The 25596-nt window shown below is 48.3% G+C and overlaps 1 protein-coding gene across 1 annotated transcript in view; it reads right to left on the reverse strand.

The window, feature by feature from the left end:
* Positions 1–3185: 3185 nt before the first annotated feature.
* The window catches only part of ITGA9 (integrin subunit alpha 9), a 314996-nt gene continuing 292585 nt past the window's right edge, over positions 3186–25596 (reverse strand). The window contains exons 27-28 of the mRNA XM_074345242.1: positions 19370–19489; positions 3186–7743 (exon numbers count right to left, since the gene is read on the reverse strand). Coding sequence (XP_074201343.1) covers positions 7645–7743; positions 19370–19489 — 219 coding nt within the window. The 3' untranslated portion in view covers positions 3186–7644. The remainder of the gene's footprint in view (positions 7744–19369; positions 19490–25596) is intronic.

Here is a 25596-nt window from a genome sequence, read left to right on the forward strand (position 1 = left end):
AGGGAAAGAAAACAACAACCCAGAAAGTAGAAAACAGAAAGAGGTGAGTCTAGAATTCAGGGGAGAGGGTGCGGCTGGAGGCACACGTCTGGGTCCTGGAGGTGACCTGTAAAGCCAGGAGCCTGAGTGGGGATCTCCAAGGAGGGCAGATGGAGAGGAGTTCCAAGGTCCGAGCTCTGGGTTCCTCCAACATCAAGAGGCTGGGAAGAAGAGCAGGAACCAGCAAAGGAGGCTGAGAAGTGGCCAGGGAGGTGGTGGGTGCGTTATTCCGGAAATCACATGGAGAGAGCGTTCAAGGAGGAGAGACTGATTCTGGAAGAGGAAACCCAGACGACCAATAAGAACATGAAGAGACGCATGCGTCTGGCTGTCAAACACATTCAGACTCAACTCCGTACCACACTGTACACATGAGATGGACAAGAAAGTCAGATGATTCTGTGCTGGGCAAGGATGCAGGAACATGCACGGCTGCTGAGTGCATCCACCGTGCTGTCATTTTAGAGAGAATGTGGCAGTGCTTAGCAAAACAAGAATGTAGCCACCTTAACATGTAACACAGGTAATATGTACCAAGAGAGATTCTAGCTCAGGTCCACCAGGGGGCATGGGAGAGAACGTTCATTTGTAGCAGGAGGATGAACACTGTCAAAGGTCTCCTTCAGAGGGGCTGGAGAAGTAAAATGCGGTGGAAACAAGTAGAATGTAACACAGCAACATGAACACATCCTCAAAAACTAGAACACAGTGTGAGCTTTCAGGCTCCATACCATTTAAGGGAAACACAAAATACTACTATGTACATACCTTTCTAAGGACATGTATTCAATTCACTAGACTTGGTGCCTCTGGGAGAATGAGGGAAGTGAGTAGGGGTGGTGGGGAGGCAGGCAGGATAAAGGAGAAAAATAACAAAACAAGAGAGGGCTTTGTGTGGACACGAATATGATTAACCAACTCTGCGTACCCCAGATTCCGACCCCAAATAAAGGTGTTTCTCTTGCTCAAATCCAGTAAGGCTTAAGAATTTGAAGGGTACGTGTTTAGGACTTAAGGCAGTTATATTCTGAGTATTTTATACAGGTGGGTATGGCCACCTCTGATACGTATTCTCCTCTTATTCCTTAATAATCCATTCCCCAGCCTCCTTTGTGGATGGGTGCATTTATATGACTAATTTCTGGCCAGTGTTGGATGGGACTTCTGGGAAGGCTAGTTAAAAGGGAGGGGGCATGTGACATTTTACCCCCAGCCTCTATTGTTGGCTTGGAATGTGGACACAATGGCTCGTACCCTGGTAGCCATCTGGGACCACGAGGTAACTTTAAGGATGGAAGCCACATGCCTAGCAAGATAGGAGCTGGTATCCTGATCATCCATGAAGCTGTATTCCAGAACTTGATGGCCCACATCTGGTCTTTTACTTGAGAGAGGGACTAACTTCCAGCATGTTTAAACCATTGTTATTTTAGATTTTTCTATTATATGGAGCCAAATATTCTCCTCACTAATCAAGTGGGTCCTGAATAGATGTCACAGTGGAGAGGATTTCATTTTTACCGAATCTGCCATTTCTCAGAAGAAAAGTTTCTTGAAGCTCCTTTGAAAAATGCCCCGAGCTTGTCATCTATTTGGTGTCTTCAAAGGGGAGGAGTACTTATACCTCTATTGAGATGTTTTAATTTTTAGGTATTTTTCCAATTATAGAAGAATCATATCAAATAAAGTACACAATGATCTGGGCTAGACTTTGAGGCGAAGCAGCGGTCTGGCAGCAGCCCCAGACAGCACGGCCTCAGATTTCAGCGCAGAGCTGGCGATATCTTGTCACATCCACTTGAGCTGGATGTTACATAGGATGAATGGACATGATCTCAGGGTCAGGGGACTTTGCTGGCGGACAGCTGCCAATGGGCTTGATAGTGTAGACAGAGCTGTACCTAAGCCCTCCCACTAATTCCATTACTAAGCACAGTACCCTGATGAACAGACAGATATTAAGGACCAGAGGTAATCCGTGGACTGAAAAATTCCCAGTTGAAGGGGAGGCAGACTTTACTAATTGGCCATTTTCTTCCTCTTAATTTTGTATCTCTTGATTCCTCTGATTTGTCAAGGTCTTTTCCTGGCTTACAGAAAACAGGCGGGGCAACACTAGAGAAGCGTATTTAATTAGCATTAGTGATGGTGGCAGGTCTGGTTAAGCCTGGAAGCATCCGGAATTAAAAAGCTTGGAATTTCTCACTGGGCCTTTGTCCTGTGTCAGGCTTATCAGTGCTCTTTGCTGCAAACAAATCTCTTCCTTTCCAGACCTACAACTGGGATCGCTCTTGGCTTAGCAATTCATACTCTCCCAGATGTGACTTTATTTAAAAAATGATTTGCATCCGTTTCATTATTACAAAAGAAATACATGCTCACTGTAGAAAACTAAAATTCAGACATGTAAAAACAAAACAAAACACAAAGCAAAAACACTGCCAATCCCACCTACTTAAAGACAACCATTTTAACCCCGTGGTATCTTTGCACACCTCCTTGTATACTTTGTGGTATGTATGTATGTGGATTTTAACCACAGGGGAGTAAAAATAAGTCTTAATAAGTATAAAAGCAGTAATTAATGAAATGAAACCTAAAAGCCAGTAGATTCGATTGGTGGAGCCACAGTATTGTTCTTGAAGAGACCAATAAAATAGGAGACCTTTGTTGGTCTCTTGTAGGGGAAAACACACAAATGAACAACAATTTGAGACAAGAAGAGGGACATAACAAGACAGATGGAGGAGATGAAAAATCTAAGAGAACACAATGTTTATAAATGTGTAAGGATGCCACCAAAAGGCTTCCCGGAAAATGCTTCGTGACTGGTAGACGCACGTGGAAGCAGTCTGCTAACAAAGAGGAATCACCCCATTTAATTTGGGCACATCATCGTAATAAGACCAAGGTCCCAGGTGTGGCCCTAGGCAGATGGGTGATGCCCAGAGAAGGCGGGGGTGATGGAAATGGAGACCAAAGACCGGGGACAGTTCAGCCATATTGACTGGGTTGTTCATACACAATTAGATGGACCTGCACGTGCTCTTTGAATGCTCATGGTCTATTACATAGAAACCCCATCTCCAACATCCTAAAAAGGCTCAAGTTCTTTGTGAGCAAAGAAATTAGACGAAACTCCTGAATCATTTGCAGCCATTTTTTTTTATTCCAAACACGTATTTTTGTAAACCTGCATTTCCCAAACAGTGCAAGTGATTTAGAAGTGACTGCATAAACTTTAATACACGTGACTTCGTGAAGAGGAATTCCCCTCCCACCGTAATTCCTCAACAGAACCGTCCATGGATGCATGAGTCACGTTCTAGAAGTGACGTTCGCGTGGGTGCCTGCCATGCAATGAATTCACTCTTAAAGCCTTTAAACTCACTCTGCCAGTCACATCGTGCACATTACAACTTTGCAAAACCTTAACAAAGTCTGAAATCTAGGTCACTGTGCTCTAAAGCATTGCACCACGTGGGACATTTGTTCATTATCTCCCTAACGTGCTGAAAAACCAGAAGACATTCTACAAGGTTCATTTTGGCCCAACTGCCTCTGTCTCCTCCCTTCAGCCATTCTTTGCTTCAGAACACATTGTCCACTATGGATATTATTGATCTATACAGCAAAACAAAAGCATAGACTAAAACTCTGCATGCTTGGAACATTTCTAAATGACACTCACTTTCCTCCTTTTATCTGCTAAAGGGCCATTTCTCCCAAACAGCAATTCTTTGCAGTGCCTCTGAATTTGGGGAGATCTGATTCAGGTGTACATTTCATCAGGCATAGGTTTTCCGTGTAACCCGTGTGTACCTGCACTCACCTGGCACGAAGCCTTACCCAAACATAAAAGTGAACCACCTTTTTAAAATGACTATGCTACAGTTCCATGGGCAGCACACAGCACACATCGTATCACCTCAGGGGCCCACCACACGTCCACACTGGAAACAGGTCCTGGATGTTTCCAGGAGGTCTGCTGGGTTTTTTTTTTTTTTTTTTTTTTAACCTCCTTGTCTTTGGCCCTAGGGCTGAAGGCTACCTATGACTTGGTGAAGGAGGACTTTGTATTGGATTTTCTACAAAGCTCACCAGACTTCCGAATGCTGATGGACTTGGTGATGCAGATGGAATTTTCCTGAAGAATTGCCTCAGTGACCTCAGTAGCAAGTGATTCCGGACATGTGCCTGTCAGTCACCATAAAGTCACTGGACCTACTCACTCCTGCTGGTGTCCCCTCTTTCCTAACCCTCATGGCCTCTTTGTGACAGGTCCAGGGCCCACTCTGAGGATGTTCCAAACTCCTGAGTCCTGTGCAAACTTAGCATAAGATAGTCATTTTTGCAAAGGGGGCATTATTTCACTTCATTTCTACAAAGGTCCTTTTTTCATATTTAAAAAGCACCTCAATCCTTCTGACAGTTGCTTAAAGTTCTAGCAAATACACAACTAAAAGCTGAAGCACATTTAAAGGTACAGGATTCCACAGTGAGCCCACAGAAGCAGGAAAGATGGAAACTGGAACTCACTGCGGAATTCTAAAAGAACCTTCCGGAGACGTGACAGAGACACACCAACCCATCCTGTCTGCTCCCCGAGAGCCTGTCGAGGCCTTCAGAGCTGCCCGAGCTGGGAGAGTGCTGACAACCTGCTTGACTTCTCTACCTCTCAGTGTGCTCACTGGTGACTCCCAGTCCCTGCAGCCCTGCCTGCTACTCAGCATCACGAGATAAGCAGAGGTACCACCCTTCCCCAAACAGGGTCCAGAGGGGCCGCCGGTACTGCTCCGGGGGACGCCAAGCACAATTCTCCTAAAAGCTGCCCTATGACATCTTAGTCATCTCCCGGGTACGCGAACACTTGTGTGTGTCCACCATTCACAATCATCCAGAAGCAAACGGACACCAGCTCTGAGGTTGCCCGTGGAGCCTGCCCTTCTCCAAATGAGGCTTTCCCCTCTGGCTGGTGGAACCGCGGGCCTGCCAGTCACCCTGCTACACTGTCACCCATGCGTCTGCACCCCTTGCAGGAGGCTGGTCAGTGACCATTCATGCACTTGGCCAAAGCCACTGATGGAGCTGCCCCAGGCCTACCACCTAAGAATCCTGAACGATTTACTGAAGGACCACATGACACCACGAGGAAGAGTTCATCGAAGGAAAAGCTGCAAAGGGGGCTTGTAAAAGAATCTGGGCTCTACGCTCGACTGCGGGAACGTGTGCTTCCCCCCGGGGAACCTCTGGCACTTAGCATAGAGCCTGGTGCACAGCCCCGGCCCCACAGATAGCTGTGACATGAGTGACTAAAATCCAGCTCAGGACAGAGTGGGCTTACTACTTTTGATAAAGCTCATCGGTGAACTCTGAGAACTGGCTTCTTGGCCTGCATCTGCCTGTAGTCACCTCCTGGCCTCCATCCCTCTGTGAGAAGGGACATTCCTGACTTCATTCTAAGACCAGCCTAGTTCATGCCCTTGCCCCTCTGGCTGTTGTCTATTTCCACGTTCACCAGCAAGGAAAGCTGGATGCATCGTGTATTTTCCCGTCTCAGAGTCAATTGCATAAGAAATGATAAGACACACGTGTTCCCTGCCAGGTTCACGACCTCCCTGAACCCTCATAATTTTGCCCAAACTTCAGATCTGTTTGCAAGTATTAGCCAAGTATGTGTAATAGAAAAACCTGTCTCCCCCGAAGTCGAGTTCTGTGTCTTTTCAACAACGTTCACAGGCTCCCAACATTTTTAGCTCGCAGTTAACAAAGCCCGAAAAGAAAGACCCCTGGTCTTATTTCTTGTTTCATTCCCATCCAATGCCCTCTGTTTGCACCCAGGGCTTGAGCAGGCTGGGATAAGTCACTAAGGACTCTGTCGGTCCCTGCTCTTAGGCACATTCTCTGTCACACCAGATGGTTTTCCAGCAGCGGTGACAGCAGCTAGAGTTATTGAGGGTTCACTGGCGGCCAGGCGTGGTGCTGAGCATGCTACATCCATCACCTCCTTGCCCTTTCAGAGAATCGCACTGCACTCAAATCTGGGCAGCGCTGTGTGCCTGGTAATAAACACAGTCAGACAGAGAGCTTGGATAGCGAAGGCCGGCGCTCAGCACGAACACGCGCAGGGACAGGCCAGGACATCAGCACCATGCCCAGATCCCTCTGCATCATTTGTGTGCCTCCCAGGCTGGGGGTGAGCTCTCTTTTTGAGGACTGCGCCTGAGCTCCTGGGGCCATTTTGCCAACAGGAAGTGAAAGCAGAAGGTTTGTAGCTCCGCTGAGTGCAAAGGCTATGAAAGGTCAGCAACCTTGCTATGGGCTGGGACAACTGACCCTCCAGAGCTCCCCCTGCGGGATCAGGCTGAAGCTTCCTCCCACGAGACCTGCCCTGACATGGCTCTCTTCCTTGGCTTCCTCCCCCACCCTTCCTGCTTCCCTCATGTCCTTACTGATGTGCCCTGGGGACACTTCTTTAATAAGTCACTGCATGAAAATCCTTGTCTCAGGGTCTACTTCTTAAGAACCCCACCTAAGACATGATTTTAAAAAAATAAGATGGGTTGAATGGTCATCTCTGGGAAGGACTTTGCAATTACCACTAACGGGGACAGGAGGAGCGACAGGGGAAATGGAGACCTCTGGACTCAAATTACCATGAAAAGGCAACACATCCCAACATTCAGACACAAGTCTCTGTTTGGTGGGCACTGATTTAGTCCCTGTGGCGTGTGGAGTCTGATGCACGATGTCCAAGATGGGACGCCATTCTGAGGTTTACCAGATGACCCGCTGGCATGACTCCAAGCTTTCATCTCCTAATCCAAGTAGAAGGAGGGTGAGATGTCTGCTGTATAAGGTGATGCAGAGCAGACCTCAGGAATCAGGTTTTTTCATCCAAATTCCTGTTGGGAATCTTCCAATGAAAGGTACATATGAAAAAAACACCCACAGGTCTTTAGCACATTACTTCACACTTGACGCCGGGCAAGAAAGACTTGAAACGTCTTAGGAGTCGGCCACGGCCACAGCTGATTTACAGCACCGCCCGCTCGGTGGATTCATCACACAAGGTTTCTTCAGATCATTTCATCCACCAGTCTCTTTTAACAGCAAGTTCCAAAGTACAATAAGATCTTTATCCCTTAACATCTGCATGAAGGTACATGGATTTCCAAGATTTCAGGCCAGATATCAGTGCTTGAGTGAATTATATAACCATTTAATAGAAATAATAAAACATTGATACAAATATAAAGACATAATCAGTATAAAAGGCTTATATTTATAAAAATACTTTTAGGTAACAGTTTTCCCCTGAGGGTTGACCACGCACGTTGCATCCATAAATACTGCCGGGCTCCGCAGCCTGCTTCCCCAAGTTCAGAGTTCAGCTTTCAAAGGAAGTGGTGGTGATGGTTTCCAGTCAGGTGACCTGGCCGAAGTGGCTGCCTCAGGTTGGCACCTGGGCTTGAAAGAGTGAGGGCGAGAACAGCGTCAGTGGGGCCTCCGAAAAATCTGGAGAAGATTCTTTCTTCCAAATATGGAAGATACAAAGATCAGGACGACAGGCGGACGATTGGGCCACGTGACTGGGATGGCAGGTCACTGGTTTTTCTGGACCCAGTCCCAACTGTCTTCATTCTCTTTCCGGTTCTTCTCGGCTTCGATAATTTCTTTGTACCTTCTGCGAAAGAAGCCCATCTGAAAAGGCAGAAAGAGGAGAGGCCGGGTTAGAGATGCCGAGCAATGGATGGTCTGGACTCCAAAGCAGCCTGGTGTGATCTACACTCACAGTGCTGGGAAGGCTCGGAGAGCTCCTCAGATTAGACTGATTGAGCAAAAGCATGACGTGGAGCCACTTTTCAAAAGGCATGGTCCCTCCAGCCGGCTAGCTCACGGTAAGTAGTTTCTTCCTCGTAACGTGCTTCTGGTGGGGTGTTTCCCAAACCGTGTGCTGGGGAACACTAGTTACCGAGCTATTCGTAGGCATTTGGGAGTAAAAGAGGTTTCATGGCCAAAGCAGTTTGGAAATGATACACTTGTTCCAGAAGAGATTTGTAATGTACGGCAGAACAGTAAAGGACCAAATCAACCCTCAGCGAAGGATTAAGAAAATCACCAACAGGACGTTTCCCGAGCTTATTTGGCTTTTGATACACCTACTAATATTCTCAGAGATAGTAGCCATTGTGGGATAATCTGAGACGTGCTGCTCTCACACAACAGGCGTTTACAAGTGTCTGCAGGTCTGCAGCCTCCCTTGCTCTCCTCTCGATCTTCCTCTCAGACCTGTGACCCTCAGGCTGCCGTGCATACAGCTGGCAGCGTGCACCCCCCTAGGACTGGCATCTCCTCCTGATCCATGATGCCAGTTTCCTTTAGCTTAGTTCTGAAGAGACCTCTCCTTCCGATATCTAAGGCTTTTCCCACACGGTAAGATGAGTTCCCAGTTCTTCTCACACAATCAGTGCTGGCGTTTCTGCCATATAAAAGCAACTTTTTGTAGTCCAAAGCGGCCCTTTTCTCCCACGCTCAGGGAGCCCTGGCATCTCTTGTCTTGTGCTAACCAGCACTAGTGGCCTCTGCTTTTGCCCTTAAACATGACTGACTGGAGTAGGTGTACAAATACCCCACCTCCCTCTCTTCTCAGGTGTGAAACCCTGAGGTGTGTGCTTCCTGTGGAACGTGAGTGTAGTCGTAACCAGACTGGTAACACACCTTTTATTAGCTTCCTTCCCTGCCCTGTCTGGTTTCCCTGGCTCCCTATCAGTGTTTCCTCAGATCACTTCCAGAATAAATGGCTTGCCATCAAATCCTCATTTTGATCCCCTGGGATAGGGGAATTGAGACAGACCTGCACACTTGGCCTGCTGCTGGGAGGTGTGCTGTGCTGCGGGTTTGTAGTGTCACACTGTCATTAGTCTGTAATTCCCATAGTCATGTTGAAGACCCTTGAGACTAGCAACCTCTGCAGCCTGCTGCCAACGGAGGATGCACACATAAAACCTGCCCTGAACAAATCATCAAGCAAACCCAGGCTTGTGGGCAAGTCAGACTCCTTTGTCTTTGCATTTGTTCTCACACTCTGTTACCATGAGGTCAGTATCCACAATCTTGCTGCACCATCTTCCTACCCACCGCGGGAGGTTTTCTGGCCCAGCCGAAGATGTAGACTGTCAGGAGAGCTGCCAAGATAGTGCTGGTCACCTCCACCCACATTGCCAAGGAAGTCCTGAGAGTTCCCTTTGAGAGGAGTTGGGAAAGTGGTATAGTCTGACAGTGGGGGCAGTTGGGGGAGAGAAGCTTTCTTACAACAGCTGGCAAGAGTCTTGTGTCCTGAGCGCTGATCCTCAAGGCCAGTTTTGTACCCAGACATTGAGTTTCTAGCATTCCTGGAGGTTTCTTCTCCGCCTAAGACCCCATCTGTCAGAACCCAACTTTCTGACACCTCCACACATACACTTTTCTCTCCTTAAATCTCTGCCACCTTCTCCCTTCTGCAAAGGATGTGGAAAGGGGACTTGGTCTGAATGCTCTGGATAATTAGGAAAAGGTTGTTGCTGCTGTCCTCAAAGCACACCCACAGAAGGCCAGGAAAGCAACCCAAGACTTAATAGAAACATCTAACTCAGAAGTTACTGCTTGAAATATCCTTCTTTAAAGGTGAAGTTGTGGCGGACAGATTCTTTAGCACAGGACTCTGCCTGCTGAGAGTGTAGTGTTTCCATAATTTCGGGTTACATACTTGAAGTCCAGAGAAGTAATGTATCTCTATGTGGCACTAATCAGGCAGAATTTTAAGTGTCTGCTCCCTCATCATTCTTCACATTTGTCTCAGGATTCCTAAGGATTTGTGCTTTTTATCTCCAGAGCTCTGTATCTCACCTCTACTTAGCACCAGTGATAAATGGCAAAAATACTCCTGTGTCCACGCCCTGTACCATGAGGCTTTGCAGCAAGTCCCATCAGGGACAGGGAAAGAGCATCCCTGTGCCTGGTCCTGCTGAAAAGAGACTTTTTGGACAGGAAGTAATTAGGTTTATTTACTTAATACTATTTTTTAATTTAACGGAGGTACTGGAGATCGAACCCATGACCTAGTGCATGCTAAGCATGCACTCTTCCATCGAGCTATATTCTTCCCCCCGAACAGACTTTTCTTGTTCATCTCTAAGGAGGACAAAAAATCGGCTCACTTTCTCATAGCTGTGCTAGCATGAGGACGCGATAAGAGAGTGTGCAGTCTAGCAAGGATTTATAGCACCTGGACTACCCTCACAGGTCGCTCTCCGGAGCGCAAGTGTTATGTGTGTTTTACTTGTTACCCACAAAGTGAAGGCATGTCCTCTCCTGCAGGCATCCAGATGCAAACTCTTTTCTCTCAAGTGGAGTGGGGTCAGCATTAGTCTTGAAAACATCCCCTGCTGGCAGTAACTGTAGAGCTTCTTTTAGAAAGAGCCTTGCAAACTCTACTCCCCACTCCAACACTGTAGGGTCTTGAGAGCCTGGTCCCCAACACAACCTGTGTGTAGTCTCTTTGATGGAAGGCTGCAGCTGCCACTAATGTTTGCCCTCCTTCTTTGGAGCCCAAAGACCATTTTTTAAAACACAGTCCACTCTCATGGCTCGGGAGTGCTGGGTACAGTAGTGCAGGCTGTGCACTGCGTAAGAGGGGGTGGGTGCCACTCATCACAGATATTATAGGCCTGTAAATTTATTACAACTGTTTTCCAGTAGGTGGCAGTCGAGTATCTCTTTCTGACATAATCAGCCGGATTTTCTGACTTTTCCGACGGATGGAAGTAAAGCTTCTGGAGGAAGGGGCGCTGTTCATTAATTAGTTCCCACAAAGGTGTCATATAGTCTAGAGGTGGCTCTGTCAACCTAATACTGTTTCCTACATGATCAAACTAATTGTACTGCAAAAGAGAATATCACCTTTGCGCTGTTTAGAGCCTGGTTTTGGCTTTTGACATAGAACCCAAAGCCCAGACTCTGGGTGCACCAAGCAAAGGTCCCCAAACAACTGTGTCACGCCAGGCCTGCCCAGTGCCACAGACCCTGCTCAGACGGGCTGTACAGGGGAGGTGCTGCATAGGACACCTGGAGGACTGCTCGTGCTCCAACTAACTTCCCCCAGGGCAACAGGGCAAGTCCTGTCCTGGCTCTGAACCCCCAGTCTTTGTCTCTGCCCAACAGACCTGTGGCATTCTCAGACCTCTTCCTGCCCTGAAACACAGTGAAAGCTTTTTATATTGGTCCCCAAGGCAAACTCGGGGCTGCAGCCCGTGGGGCGTATGCTGTATACCTAGCCCTCACATGAAGGAGGCCCGGGGCACAGAGTCCTTGCCCGCTGTCCATTTTTCTCAAAGACTTTTTGGAAAATTAAATTTCCGATTTTTATATTAAAATATGGATATATGATAAAGTATAAAGAATTCTTAACTGTGAAACACTAAGAGAAATCAAGACTTCAAAGACACTCCTCTCCTGCAGCAGGGCCTCCCCCCGGCCTGCACTCATGCTCACTGGCGCTCGTGGTCACTCTGGCGAAACCCCCAGAGGCTGGGCAAACCTACATCTTCTCAGCCAGCCGAGCCCACACCGAAGGAGCCGGGCAGTGATCAGGGATGAGTTAAGCTGGACCCTCAGCAGCTCCCCACTCGGTTCCAGGCCAGTCCATGAGAGTCCATGTTTTCCTGTACTTTTTCGGGAACCTTCTAGGGCTTGCTTTGCCACTCAAAGGGCAAAAGGCTCTGTTTATAACTGTTCTGTCTAGAGCAGAGGAAACACTCATGGAAACCCTACAGGAAGAGAGACTCGAGCCAAACTGGAGCTGAGGGAGCAGGGGGCTCTCTGGCTTTCTGCGTGGGCTGGTCCTGAGAGGGGCCTGCAGCCCCGCAGGGCAGCTCCCGGAGCGGAGTGGGGCCCTCCTCACAGGCTCACAGCTTTCTGATGTAAACTTGTGTCCAAAAAGCTGCCAGAAAATTCCCAAGGAAACAGCAGGTTTGCCCTGAATAGCCTGAGTGAGGGAGCTGCTTGAGAGGCCCGGGGCCCAGGCAGGAATGGGGACTGACTGGGTTCTGGGGTCCATGGCCTGCAGCACCCGCCTCCCCCTGCCCAGCCCCCCAGGGGTGAGTGAGGGGTGGCGGCACAACTCCACCCCCTCCTCCTGGCCTTCGGGTGGCCTCCTGGGCAGCTATCCCAAAGGCCTTGGACACGCTCCTTCTTTGGGCTAAGTTAGAACCTCCTGTTTACGGGTCCCTCCAAGTTCCTTGACTATTTACATAGCACATCTCTGTCTTGAGATGTCAACACCGCAACGTCAGCCCAATATTTACTCCCAAACATAAATAATCCCCACGGAGTGTCTCTGGCACATGGTTTTAATTGAGACAGCGCGAAGAGCGTGCATGTGTGTGATTGTGTGTGCATTTTCTTTTTCTTTGCTGGAGAAGCAAGGATGGGCTCTGACAGTCCAGATGGAGGGAAGGTGATGACCCTGGGGAGGATTGGCCCAAACCTACACATCCTCTGAGCCATCTCCCAAATTTATTTTTCTAAGTGTTTTTGTTTGAGGTCAGCGGTAAGGCTCTCTGATAAAAACCACGAGCCCACAGCCAGGTCTGGGAGCAGCGGGCTCCCAGGCTGTCCGAGACGGTCCTTCTGAGGGTGGCAAATCCACTCCACGGCCCCTCTCTTTACCAGCCTGTGAGAGGGGAGGGCTAGTGGGTCCTGGGCCTTTGGCGAAGAGGCTGCTCACAGGGCTGGCCATGCAAGGACAGTGCTCTTTGCTCTGAGCCGTCTGAGCTTGTCAAGGAGGCACCCAGGAGAGAGGGGAAAGGTTCCTGGGCTGAAAGCAGTAGAGGAGGAGCAGAGTTCTCCTTCACTGAGTGGTGGCCTGTGTGTTTTGGCAAACTGCACGAGGGAATGGGGATGGGGGGTAGAGAGCAGGAGAGAGAAGCCTGGGGCCCTACATAAGCCTTTTCCTCCTGAAGGAGAAACCTCCCAGCACCTCCACTCTCATACTGCGAGACTCAAAGGCTTCCTTGAGGGGCTGAAGGCACCTGTTAAAGGTGCAAGTGGCAAGCGACCTCTGAGCCATTAAACTCTCTCCTATCCACAGGCCTGCAGGATCGTCTTGAAGAGGCCCCAGGCCCAGCAGTTTCCAACCCAGGCAGGAGCGAAAGGCAAGGAGAGGGGACTCATTTGGGTTTTTCTCCCTTCAAAGAGTTTCACATTTCAAAGTCTTCTTCCTGCACCGTGGTTTGGCAGGCTCCCGTGATCCTCGCACAGGAAGTTTAAATCGTGGCTCCTAGGATCAGCTAACGTCCCAGCTCCGGGGGAGCTATTAGGATCCATTTCAGTATTTGAGGGAGGGTCTGGTGAGCTCGGGGCCCTCGTTGTGGATTTTGTGCCAGAGCCAAGGCCTGCTGCCGCCCAGCACGAGAGAGTGCCTGACATGCCAGCAGGCAGACCTTCTGCAAGGCCCCAGGGTCTGCCCAGAAGCAGGGAGCCTGCAGTCCCACTCTGGAGAGGGCATGTGCCAACCGACGCTATGAGGGGTGTCTAGGTGAGATGAGCAGGGGAGGGTGGGGTGTTGGTAGCACCACGGTGACATGGTGACATGAAAGAGGGACCAGGAGCTGGTGACACAAGCTCCTTCCCCAGTCAAGCCCTTCTCACCCCTCAGGGTGTGCTGGGCTCAGCCACCATCTCCCGTCACTTCACTGCTTTCCCCAGAGTCTTCAAGACCGAGTGAGGGCTCTTGCTCCCCTCTGTCCCCCTAAGCCAGCCCCCTAGTAGGAAGCCAATACTGTCGGCTGAGGGAAGGCACCGGCCAGCTTGCAAGTGTAAAGCATGCTGACCCCACACCCAGGTGGCACAAAAAGAAATCCATCCCCCCTGGGTCAGCTGCCCTGTTCAGTTTCCAATGCTGTGTCACGATTCGTGTTTACGGGATACGCTTTTGGGAACAACCATTTTGGGCTCATGAGCTCAAGGTGATGTTAAGTAACCATAGGTAGCAGTGACAGGAGCTACACCAAAGGGGACTTCAAGAGATGTGGCCCTAGATAGAGAAGAGGACTTGAACACTGCCTGTCGAAGGCCCCAGAGAAGTGTTTCCTGGTCAGCAGTGGCACTGGGTACCACGCAGCGGCCTTTCCCCTTGAAAGGACCGGAGGGAAGGATACGTGAAATACGGTAATAACCTAGAACCAACTAGACCTCCCATCTAAGTCAAGTATTAGGCCCATTAATCAACAGATCTCAGTGCTCTGGACTGTCCAGGGGATATGAGACCTCTACACATAATGCGTCTCTCTTAGGTTATAGACGTAGGAGTCCGAGTTGACAAGGGGTCTGCAGCTGAAGTTTTAGGGATATGGAGATCTTCAAAATAATCCTACATTTCATCTGCCCTTTTCAATGTCCTATAAAGTCATTATATTTAGTTAGTCCCTTAAGGAAAAAAAAGTTTTTCCAAAAGAAACTCCCTCTGCCAAGCTGACTGCCACACTGTCGCTCTGCCTGAGCAGAACTGCCTACTCTGTTGAATGCACCAAGGTTTACTTTTTTTTTCCTCCAAGGAGCTCAATTGTAATTTTATCTGTGACACAATGGAAGAGAGATGAGGTTTCATCTACTTTAAAACAACAACAAAACTTCCCGTTAGGCGAATCGTCCCTTGTCATAGTGACTTTTACAGAAAAGACAGATTTTGCCCACATTTCTGAACATCATATCTGGGGCAGGTAAAAGATGACCAAACTCTTTACTGCTCCTCCCATTGGGAGGCAGGGTCTATTTCCTGTCTCTTGAATCTGGACTGGCACGTGACAGCTCTGACCCACACAGGATGGGGGACGATGCCATGCCAGCCCCGGACCAGCCTTTTGGAGAACTGGCAGCCCTCACCATGCTCTCCCAGAGCCAAAGCTACAGTGTGAACATCAGCACGCTCTGCTAGAAGGGCCACATGGACAGGCCCCGGGTCTACAAGGAGAGGGAGAGGCCACATGGGGGTCCAGTCTCGCAGCCACCTCCATCCAAGGGGCCAGGCATGTGAATAAAGTTGTCTTGTGAAGTGAGGCAGATCAGTCCTGTCACTGGGTAAATGTCGCCGTGTGACACCACTCGGTGTCACGTGGAGCAGAATCACCCAGCCAGACCCTTGCTGAATTCCTGACCCATACATTTGTAAGATGTAAGGTAACTCAGCTTGGAGGCCATTTGTTGGGCAGAGAAAGCTACTGAGTACGATACAAAAGCCTATAATGGAGCCAACAGCACCACTGACAACCGTGAACTCTGCCGCAGTGAATGCCTTTGGGGTTCCTGCCTAGTCTCCTTCTTTACTGAGACCTCCCTGCCACCTCCCGGCCTCTTGCCACTGTCGTGGACGTTTGACTTGAGCTGAGCCAAACAGTCTCTCTCCCAGGCCAGTAGGATTGGGATTCAGAGGTGGCGGATCAGTCTGTGTCTGTGGCTAGAGGTCACTGTGATATAAGTTTGGAGGGGCTGGGGGCAACCCCTTCCTCCTGTGCGTAGGGAAGTGTGGAGAAAGCGGTCTGTCGTCAGGGAAGGATGACACGTGTGTGCAGAGGAGCAGAGGGAGGGGCTGCGGGAGCAAGGCCAGGAGGGAGGATGGCGGCCTGGGTCTCTGGAGTCTTTCCGGGTCTGGGTGCACAGCCGTATTTTTTTGGGATCTGAGTACACCTGCAGCCTTAGATTCCTCTCTCATGTTCACATTCTCTCTCACTCTGAAGTGGCTGTCAATGAATTTCTGTTTTTTTGAAATTGGAAAAAATGCCTCTGTGATACCCGAGGAAAGTCTGTTCAGCCCTGGACACCGAAGGGAGAGCTTCCGAGGCCAGTGAGGGAACAGGTGAGGGTGGCTGGGAGCAAGTCAAGCCCCGTCTCGTCTCCTGTAGGCAGTACACACTCAGAAAGCCCAACACCAGCCTCCTCTTCTTCCGAAACGACTTCAACCCTGCCCTCCTTACCCTGCTGAAGGGAAACCATCCACTGTCTAAGCTAAGAACATGAGAGACTGCCACTTTTTTCTTTCTGGCCCCTCAAGTCCAACCAGTCATCGGATCTTGCCTGTTCTAACCTGCCCCCATCCCCCCATGGTGACTCCCTTCACCCCGACCCTGTCCCCAGATCCCTCTCCCGAAGCAGATCTGGTCAGGCCACTGCTCTGCTTTCAGACCCAGGCGCCCCCTTCTCCTGGTCAGCGGGGCGGTCACAACCCAGCAGATAATCTCATCACAGGCCCCTGACTGCCCTCCCGTGACACATGCTGCTCCCCATAAACCCTGCTCATTTTCTCACCTTCTCTCCCCTATGCATGGAATAACCATCTGCCCTGCCCCGCCTAGAAAACTCAAACCAAAGCCAAGGTCAGAACTGCATGACACCTCATTTGTGAAATGTCCTCTGGCTATTACTGGGGGCTTCTACGCTAAGCACTTTGCCTACGTTACCTCTACACCTCAAGCTAGATGTCAGGATCTCCGTTTTACAGAGGAGGGAACTGAGGGTCAGAGAGGGTAAGCAACTCTCCCAAGGCCTCACAGCTGGCAAGCATGAGAGCCAGGTTCCCAGTTGTCAGCCTGCAAAGCCCGTGCCCTCATCTACCACTGTGCCCTGTTCAAGGCAGAGTCACAATCACTGCGGCATCCAGGCATCTAGCCCTGTGTTTGGTTCTAAGCAAGTATTCAATAAATTAAGTTGAAATCAAATACTGCTCTTGGACGGTGAGCAAAGCTGTTCTGACCCACACAGTCACTCGCCAGCTTCCTCAGAACTGTTCTAGACCCTTCCTTCCACACCAGTTATGGTGACCTAGTCTGGTTAAGGCCCCTGGACTGCCACCACTCTGCGCTCATGGCCAGTCCATGGTAGAGGGTGAGGTCTGGCTCTTTGGATCACACACAGCTGGGTGACCTCAGGGTGCTGGCTACTTACCCCATAACCACCCCCCTCGCAACCATGTTCTTTAAAGAAACACAAAAGAACCAAAGCAAAGCAAGTGGCAGGTGGAAGGAGATAGAAGTGTGTGCTCAGGACAGGACAGGGCACACTCCTGAGTAGCAGAGCCAAGTGAGGGAGTGAGAGGGAGGGGACACAATCCATGAGACAGGGTAGGGGTCCCCACTCTGTGTCCCTGTCTGGTCCCACGCACTCAGCCACAGAGGACTGCATTTCCTCTCATCTCAAAAGGTCGTACAAAGGCAGAAGGAAGTCACACACAGACACACACACACACACACACACACACACACCCCACCCACCCAAAGCCCTTACTGTCTTTTCAGATCCCAAACACTGAGCTGGCTTTGTTCTCTACCCACAGACCAGAAGCCTCAGCAGGAAGGAGGTGGATTTAGAGGAAAGGGAGAATTAAGAATCTATCTGGCCACGCAGATTAAACAAACAACAAATGGGAAGGGTTTTGTTTTTTTTTTTTAAAGGTAATATCCGCTCCTGGCAAATACACAGGAAAATGGGCACTTCTGATACCTGCTTGTGGGAGGGTGAATCGGTGTAATCTTTCTAGAGAGCAACTGGAAATATGTAATAAAAAGCAAGACGCATTTCTTTTGACTAGGTAATTCTATTTCTAAGGTTTCATCTTAAAAACATAATGGAGGATTTGTGCAAATATCTAGCTCCAAGCACACTCACTGGGGCACTGTTAAAAAAAGTGTGAAACCAGGAGCCATCTGTACCCCAACATCTGAGGACTGGATAAGTAATCTGCAGACCCGTGCAGCCTTAAGGCAGGGCTGGACATGGGTTTTTAACAACGCGGAAAGATGCTCATGATTTTGTGTTCAGGGAAAGACAGGCTGCAAAATAGTACACAGGATGCTCAAAACTCACGGGGACCTAAGATAAACTTATTTTCAAGTAATATGCTCAACATAGTTTCTCTTCAACCTCTAAACACTTCTTTCAGGGGAAGCATCTCTAAATTGAAAGCCATCAGTCCAACTGTCAATCTGAAAAAATGTACAGCAAAAACACTGCTTTTCCTGCATTTCTAGACGTCTTGAATACTCTGAAGTACATTTATAATACTTTTCCCATGTTAATAACTGAACCCGTTGCTTTGATTTTAGAGGTCCTGCATCTGAAAATATATCGAGTATCTTACTGTTAAACATCCTACTCAAAGATAGGCAGACACTAGGAGAATGCCGGTCTCTATCATGTAGACAAAAAGAAGACACAACACTGGGCTCTTCATGGTTACTGCTGCGGTGGGGACTCCCGAGTATTTGGTAACTTTTTTCTTACTGATATGTTTCTATGTTTGATCAATAAATACATATTTTTTTGAATCCCAAAGAAACGGATTATTTGCATTTAAAGCATCCATCCATAATCATGTAAGAGGCTGTGTCCACCGGCCTCTGAAACCTGGAATACTGGAAAAGCAGGGACCTGGTGTCAGGAAGTCCCAGCTGCGGTCCTTGGTGCTGCTCTAGGAGCTGGGGACATGGTGGAAACACGAACAGACAGGACCCCACTCACCTGGCACGTTAATGCCCAGTGGAAGAGACAGACCTTCCTCAGATAATGACTCTGAAACCATTACTGATGAACACGGCGGCCCCAAAGTCAAGAACCCCAAGTGTCTGAGAGCAGAGCGCAAGCCAAAGAAACCATCCTGGACTTGAGGATGAGGACACCCTTTCTCCCTGAGAAAGTGGCAAGAGGCAAGACACCAAGGGGCAGTGTTCCTGCTGAAGGAGGCAGGGTGACTCTACCTGCTGGGGCATCTACAGACGAACCTCCGTGATGCTGGGGGAACTTCCGACAAAGCTACCCAGGCAGCTCCCTGGACTCGTGGCCTCTCTCCGTTACTAGGGTCTTCTCGGCAGAAATCTTTCCCACATTCCACATGGGAAAAGAACAAAGAGTTGCTCTCTAATTTCTTTTCTTGTTCTTACTTCCAGTAAATGGGAAGCCACTCCAGCCCCAGCTGTTACTCCCCAAGCTTCTGATTTAGAATCAGGCTCCCACCAGCCTATGTGAGGACCGGTGGCAGCTCTGTCAGGGAAGGCAGGAGAAGAGGGGGTGACGTTTTGGGGTTCCCTCTAAAGTGGTCCAACCATCAGGTGTGAATGGAATTAAGAGAAGCCAAGGTTCCATTCATTGCCTGGAGGGGACCCTGCCCTCCCCCTCCACTGTACCTGCACCACGGAGGACGTTCCAACAGGAAACCTCTTCCGAGGAGCTCTAACCCCGGGGAGGCAGGAGAGCTGGGTGTCCGCGGACAGGCACTCCCTGGGCACCTGCGATCTCCACTCACCTTCCAGAGCAGCACGGCCAGCAGCAGGAAGATGAGGATTCCTACCAGCAAGCTTATAGCGATGATCCACCCCACGACGTAGCCTCGGGGCTCCAGATTGTGCAATGCCTCGAAGACCACCTGGGAGGCAAAGCAAAAGTGAGAGGGTTCCCAAACGGAAGGACCCATTGCGCGACGGGGCCCGGCCCAGGCTTGACTGTTGGACTGAACTGGAGAGATGCATCCAGACAGCTGCTACTACAAAACGGACTTTGTCAACCGCTCTCCTGGATGGATACCGATGGATCTGTCCCTGGGACCTGAAAAAGCACTGGAAATCGAAGCCCCAGTTCTTGAAAGGGTGGTAATGATGGCAAGCCTGATTTAAATATCGCGAAGTGAACCGAAGTGTGGTGGAAAACTTAGAGGGTGCACTGTGCTCTTGATTGGGAACAGACGACAGCCATCTCCCTTTTATTAGGTTTTGAGGTAAAGGGCATGGGCATGCCCTCCATGCAGGACAGCACTTCTTTCTGAGGGTTCAGCTCACTGTGCAGCTTGGTGCGACTACTGGAATGAATGCCAGTTTCCTCCAGAGACTGTGGACCCAGGGGCTAGACACAGGCGGTCGTGGGCCTGGCGCCAGTGCCTCGTGCACTGAAGGCGCTCACTGGGGCAGCTGAGCCCTGGTCTCCAGTGGCAGCCATGTGCACTCAAGGCCCAAGTCTCCCCAACTTCTATGGCGTCTCAGTGCTGCACTGGCTCAGGTCAGCCCCCAAGAGCCAAATGTGTGCCTCTCTTCCCAGCAACGCTTCCAGGGTCACTACGATGATACTCTCAGATGGTCCATCGAGGGAGTATTTACACCACTGAAACTGGCACACAAATCAGGGCTCCCTCGCCCTCCTGCCAGAGAACTGATGGCTTAATATGTATTAGCTCCACCTTGACGGCACCCTTTGGCTCCGTGCTTGACGCCTTGGTCACAGCAAAGTTCGTTTTGTAGAATTCAAAGCGTCCCTTGTGTCCCCTACGGCCCAGTAATCCTCCTAACATCCTCCTGTCCCCCTCAAGCTCCTCTTTGCTGAATGGACAGGAACTCCAGCTCTGGGCAGACATCGTCTCCCGTGGCTGCAGACACGCTGGCCTGGCTGCAAGTCTCTGTCCAGCTGGACCATGTCCTTAGAATGCACAGCACCTCCTTGGGGAAGGCCTATGTAAACCTGGCTCAACCCCGGAAGCCAGCTGATGTTTTGCCCGGCAGGAAGCCTCGCTGGCTACGGGAGGCCAGTGGTCCTGCCCCTTGCCCTGGCCTCAGTGGTGGCTGGGCACAGCAGTGAGTGTACTACCTGGTGCCATGTGTGTTTCCTTTCGAGGGCCTGGCTTCCCTCGCTCTCTGACATTTCTTGAATGCTCCTCTGTGTTGAGCTCTGTGCTTTTCTTGCAATCTCTTATCTAACTCACAAATCACCCCAGGAGGTGTTCAGCACCCATTTTATAGAGCAGGACATGGAGGACCAGAGAGGACAAGTGATTTTTTCTGGGCCATATAGCTTAAGGGCAGAGTCAGGATTTGAACTCAGGTCTAGCCAACCGCAAACCCCCAATTTAAGCTGGTCACTAGCCCACAGAGTGCCTGGCTGATGGTGGCTCTTTAAAGACTATCTGTCAATTAAATGGGATTCACATAGAGACCCAGAGAACAAACTTATGGTTACCAGTGGGGGAAGGCAGGAAGGTGGGCAGGGTGGAGGGATAAATTGGGAGTTCAGGATTTGCAGATACTAACTATTCTATACTATATATAAAACAGATAAACAGCAAGGTCCTACTGTAGAGCACAGGGAACTATATCCAATAGCTTGTAATAGCCTGTGATAAAAAGAATGTGAAAAGGAATATACAAAAATGTATAACTGAATCACTATGCTGTACATCAGAAATTCACACATTGTAAATTGACTATACTTCAATTAAAAAAAAAAAAGACTCAATTAAACGGATCATTTCCTGTCTCTCCCCTGGTGATAAGGAAAGCAAACACAACCATCCTTGTGCCATCGTCTTCGCTCCCATTGCTGGGGGAGGGAAGGACCGAGGCAGACAGGCTCTCATGGTCTCACCTGCAGATCCTAAATTTATAACATTATCTCAAGGGAAACCAGGCAGAGTGGAAACCATTCCTTCCTACATTGGGACAAATGAAAGAAAACTGCCTACAGAACACAGAAGGCACTTCCAGGAATGGAAATGAGGCTTCTCTGTAGCACAAACTCACTAGCTGTGTGACCTTGAGCAAGGTACTTTACCTCTCTGAGCCTCAGTTTTCTCATCTGTAAAATAGGGGTACAACAGCACCTCCTCAGGGAATTCAAGGGAGGTCATGCACGTAGGGTGCCTGGCAGAAGCCCCCCCTCCACAAATGGTGGGTCCTCCCATCAGCATCATTAGCCTTGCAGCAGGGTTTTTTTTTTTTTGAGGTTGTGCATGGTTAGCTCACTTTTTAATTAAAAACAAACTTAACTGAAGTCAACATACATACAGAGAAAAGTGTCCATAATGCAAGCACGCAGCTCACTGGATTTTCATGTACTGAATGTGAAATGCACCCAGATCAAGACACAGAACGGGACCAGCTGCTGAGAAGCCCCCTTCCCACTCCCTCCCAGTCACAACCCTCACCATGGGTACACGCTGTCTTGACTGCCGAGAGCCTACATCAGCCGCACCAGCTTTTGTCCTCGCTCTGCCTGGCCTGACTGTGCACTCCTGGGTCTGGCTTCTTGCTTCAACACTAGGTTTGGGAGATTCATCCGGGCAGGAGTATGTTGCTGTCATTGCTGTGTGAATACACCTCGATTTATGTATCCATTCTACCTGGTTGGGGGCTATTATAGAAAGTGATGTTCAGACATCAGGCAACACTGAAGGATGGGAGGGGTGGGACACAAATGCGCTGTAAAGTCTGATATCTTAAGCCTATTCTTTTCTATCTGGTTCAGATTAGAGATTCCTGTCTTTAAAGACAGATTCATGGCTTTGGGTTCCTGCCTCTAAAAAGCTGTGGATCCCATCGCCTCCCACATTCAGGTCTCCCCGGTGTCTTGTACAGGTGAACGATGAGGCACCGTGGCTGAGAGGCGCTACCATAGACAACCAGGATGCTATTCTCCGTTTCCTCCCCTGTGAAATGGGGGAATGAAAGGCAAAGTAAGACAGTGCATCAAAGTTCCTGGTCTCTGGTTGCGTAGTGAAAGTCTGCTGAACCTTCTTGCTGACAACGAATTGCTGAAACAGGCTGTGTGCTCCGTGGGGTCGGCTGTAAAGTCCAGCCCCTTGGCTATAACCCTGGCTGCCCCGCAGGGTTTGAAATCTGTCTCCCGGCAAAGCCACCCAGGAGGTCTGGTTTTGTGGATGCAGAGACAGTGGAGAGTATCCACTACAGTTTAGTCTGGCAAATTCCACAAGAATGCCCTGTCACTGCCCCGGAATGTGTGCCTAATCTTTTATTATTTTTAGTGATGCTGTTCATCTTCTTGGACGTGTGCTTCATGCTTTGGCAGAGCTGATTCCTGCACATCACGACTCGAACAAACGCATTTGTCGGGGATGATGTGAGCAGCCTGCAGTTCTAAGAAGTCTTAGAACTGCAGCAGGGACTACGGGGAGAGGCGAGAAGCACTGACTGTCGGGTCTTCTCTTCACCATTAGAGAGCGGAATCATCCTGGTCAAGCCCTTGTACCTCTTTAACTAAATTAAAAAATTTTTTTGAATCAGCCCATGGTATTTTTTATGTTTTTTTAAAACTGAAGTATAGTTGATTTACAATATTATATTAGTTCCAAGTATACAGCATAGTGATTCAGTATTTTTACAGAAATACTCCATTAGAAGTTATTACAAGATTCTCTGAGCTATACAATATATCCTTGTTGCTTATCTGTTTTATACATGGGAGTTTGTATCTCTTAATCCCACCCCCTATAACTTTTTAAACATCTTTTCTCCCCCTCCTCTTGTTTCCATCCCTAGTTACTGCCCTGGTACAAGCCCGAGCTTCTCAGCAGCACTATTTCAGGAGCCTTGAAGAAACCTCCCTGCTGTTCAAGTTGTCTTCCTAAAACACAAGTCTCATCACGTCACTTCTCAGTTTACACTATAGATGATTTTCCTTTACACTGAATATACAAGTCGGGGTACCAGGATCTTCACAATCTGGTCTCCTTCCTACCTCCCAGCCCCTGGCAGGACCCATATTCACATTCTGGCCGGTTCAAGTTATCTCCCTGAGAGACCGGTGGTCTCCTGCCTCTCTGCAGGCTACTTTCTTTCTTTTTTTCATTTTTAGTGATTCATTTTATTTTTTGACCTTGTGAAAAATAACACATATACATAAATATGGATAAAGCATAAACATACAGCTTAATAAGCAATTCTAAAACAGACACATGTATAACCACCAACCAGATCAAGAAATAAAACGTTGTCCATTCTCATTTAGGGCCATTATGAATAGTGGATGGGTTTGTTTGTTTGTTTGTTTGTTTTGCATGCATCCTGGCGTACATGTATATCCATTTCTGCTGAAGATGCATATGCTTTATGCACACTTTAATGTGCATAAAGCATAGTCTGCCGGCAGAGCTCCCCTTTGACTCTTCCACACTGCCACCTGGTTCACTCTTCAATTCTTGTCCATTTGACAAACTCCAATATTGCTTATCTTACAAACGTTTGTATCCTTTGATCTGTTAATTTCTGTACATGAAAATTTCCTCAAAAGTAAGAATCATAAAGTACAGAAAACATTTTATGTTCAAGGATGTTCACTGCAGGATTACTGATATTGGTCCAGAGTTAGAAATATCCTGAAAGTCTTAACAGTAGAGCAACAGAGAGGTAAATTATGGCAACTGCAGAGTGACATACCATAGAGCTATTAAAATGATCATAAATCTGGCTGTCAAAGAATGGTTTTCAAAAGATTAAAAGCATGACTTTCATACAAATATCCAGCAAATACATGTTAAAGATTTACTTAAGTCACTACTGAGGAAATCAGCAGGACCCTAAAGCTAGTTCAAAGAAGGATCTGAGAATGTGGGTAGTTACAGGGGGGAAAAAAAAAGAATGCTGAAATCAGATATAAAACTGGTTAATACCCTACAGGTCAATAAACTATAACCTTTGGGATTATATTTTTATATTTTCTGCCAGACAGAAGTCATTTTCATCTTTACTGGCAAAAGACATTTATAACTTAAGTATTCTACAAGTTAATATGTAACTTCACAGAATCTGGGCCTTAGGGAGTTAGGCAGACCTGTTAAACCAGTGCTCGTCTCAGATTTTAATATGTATAAGAACCACATGAGGAAGCTAGTTAAGAGGCATATTCCGAATCAGTGAGTCTGGGTTGGGGCCTGAGATTGCACATTTCAGTTAAGCTCACTGGTGATGCTGAAGCTGTTGGTCCATGGACCACACTTTGAGTAGAAAGAGGGTAGAGGATGCTCTCAGATGCCATTGAAAGGACATGCAATCTTTTGTCTGATTTCCAAGTTTCATATACTTTGAAAACATGGTAATAAAAGGAAAAATGATAAATGCTATAGTGTTACGTGAAAAAAACCCAATATCCATTTATCATATAGGAGACTTCAGCGTTGCAGGAAAAAAGTAGCAAATTTTCTAAATAAATAGGTGTTTTTTGATATTATGGATATTTTTTCTCTTTTCTACTTTTAACTATTCAAAAAAATTTAACCGAGTATTTTAAAGCAAAGATAAAAAAAATGAAAAGGAGAGACTCTGCTCCAACATCTCCTGTTCCAAGAAGACCGACCTACTCTGCTCTTTTCAGCAGAACTCACCATTCTCTGAGCTTTTGGAAACATAGCAATTTTCAATCTCCTTTAGCAGAGAAAACCTGCTATTGCATCCCAATGTATAAAACAGAAAAAGTGGGGATTCTCTGTTTATAAAGACGGTGGGCAGTCAGAGCCTGACTGATCAGCCCCCCTTCCCAAGGCAGCCCCCTCTACCCCAGCCCCAGCAGCCCCTGAACCAACTCAAGGGAACCACAGCTCCAAAAGCTTAGTTTTAAGACCACAGGGGAGTGGTTCATCATCCCAGTTCTGAGTCCTTCTCACTCTGTAAGGTATGGATGTATCTTTCTGTGTATGGACTCCAGTCAACTGTGAATTCTTATAGAACAAGGGTTTGAATGTAGGCTTTGCTGTCACCA

Source organism: Camelus bactrianus, chromosome 17 (genome assembly GCF_048773025.1).
Source record: "Camelus bactrianus isolate YW-2024 breed Bactrian camel chromosome 17, ASM4877302v1, whole genome shotgun sequence".
Lineage (NCBI taxonomy): Eukaryota > Metazoa > Chordata > Mammalia > Artiodactyla > Camelidae > Camelus > Camelus bactrianus.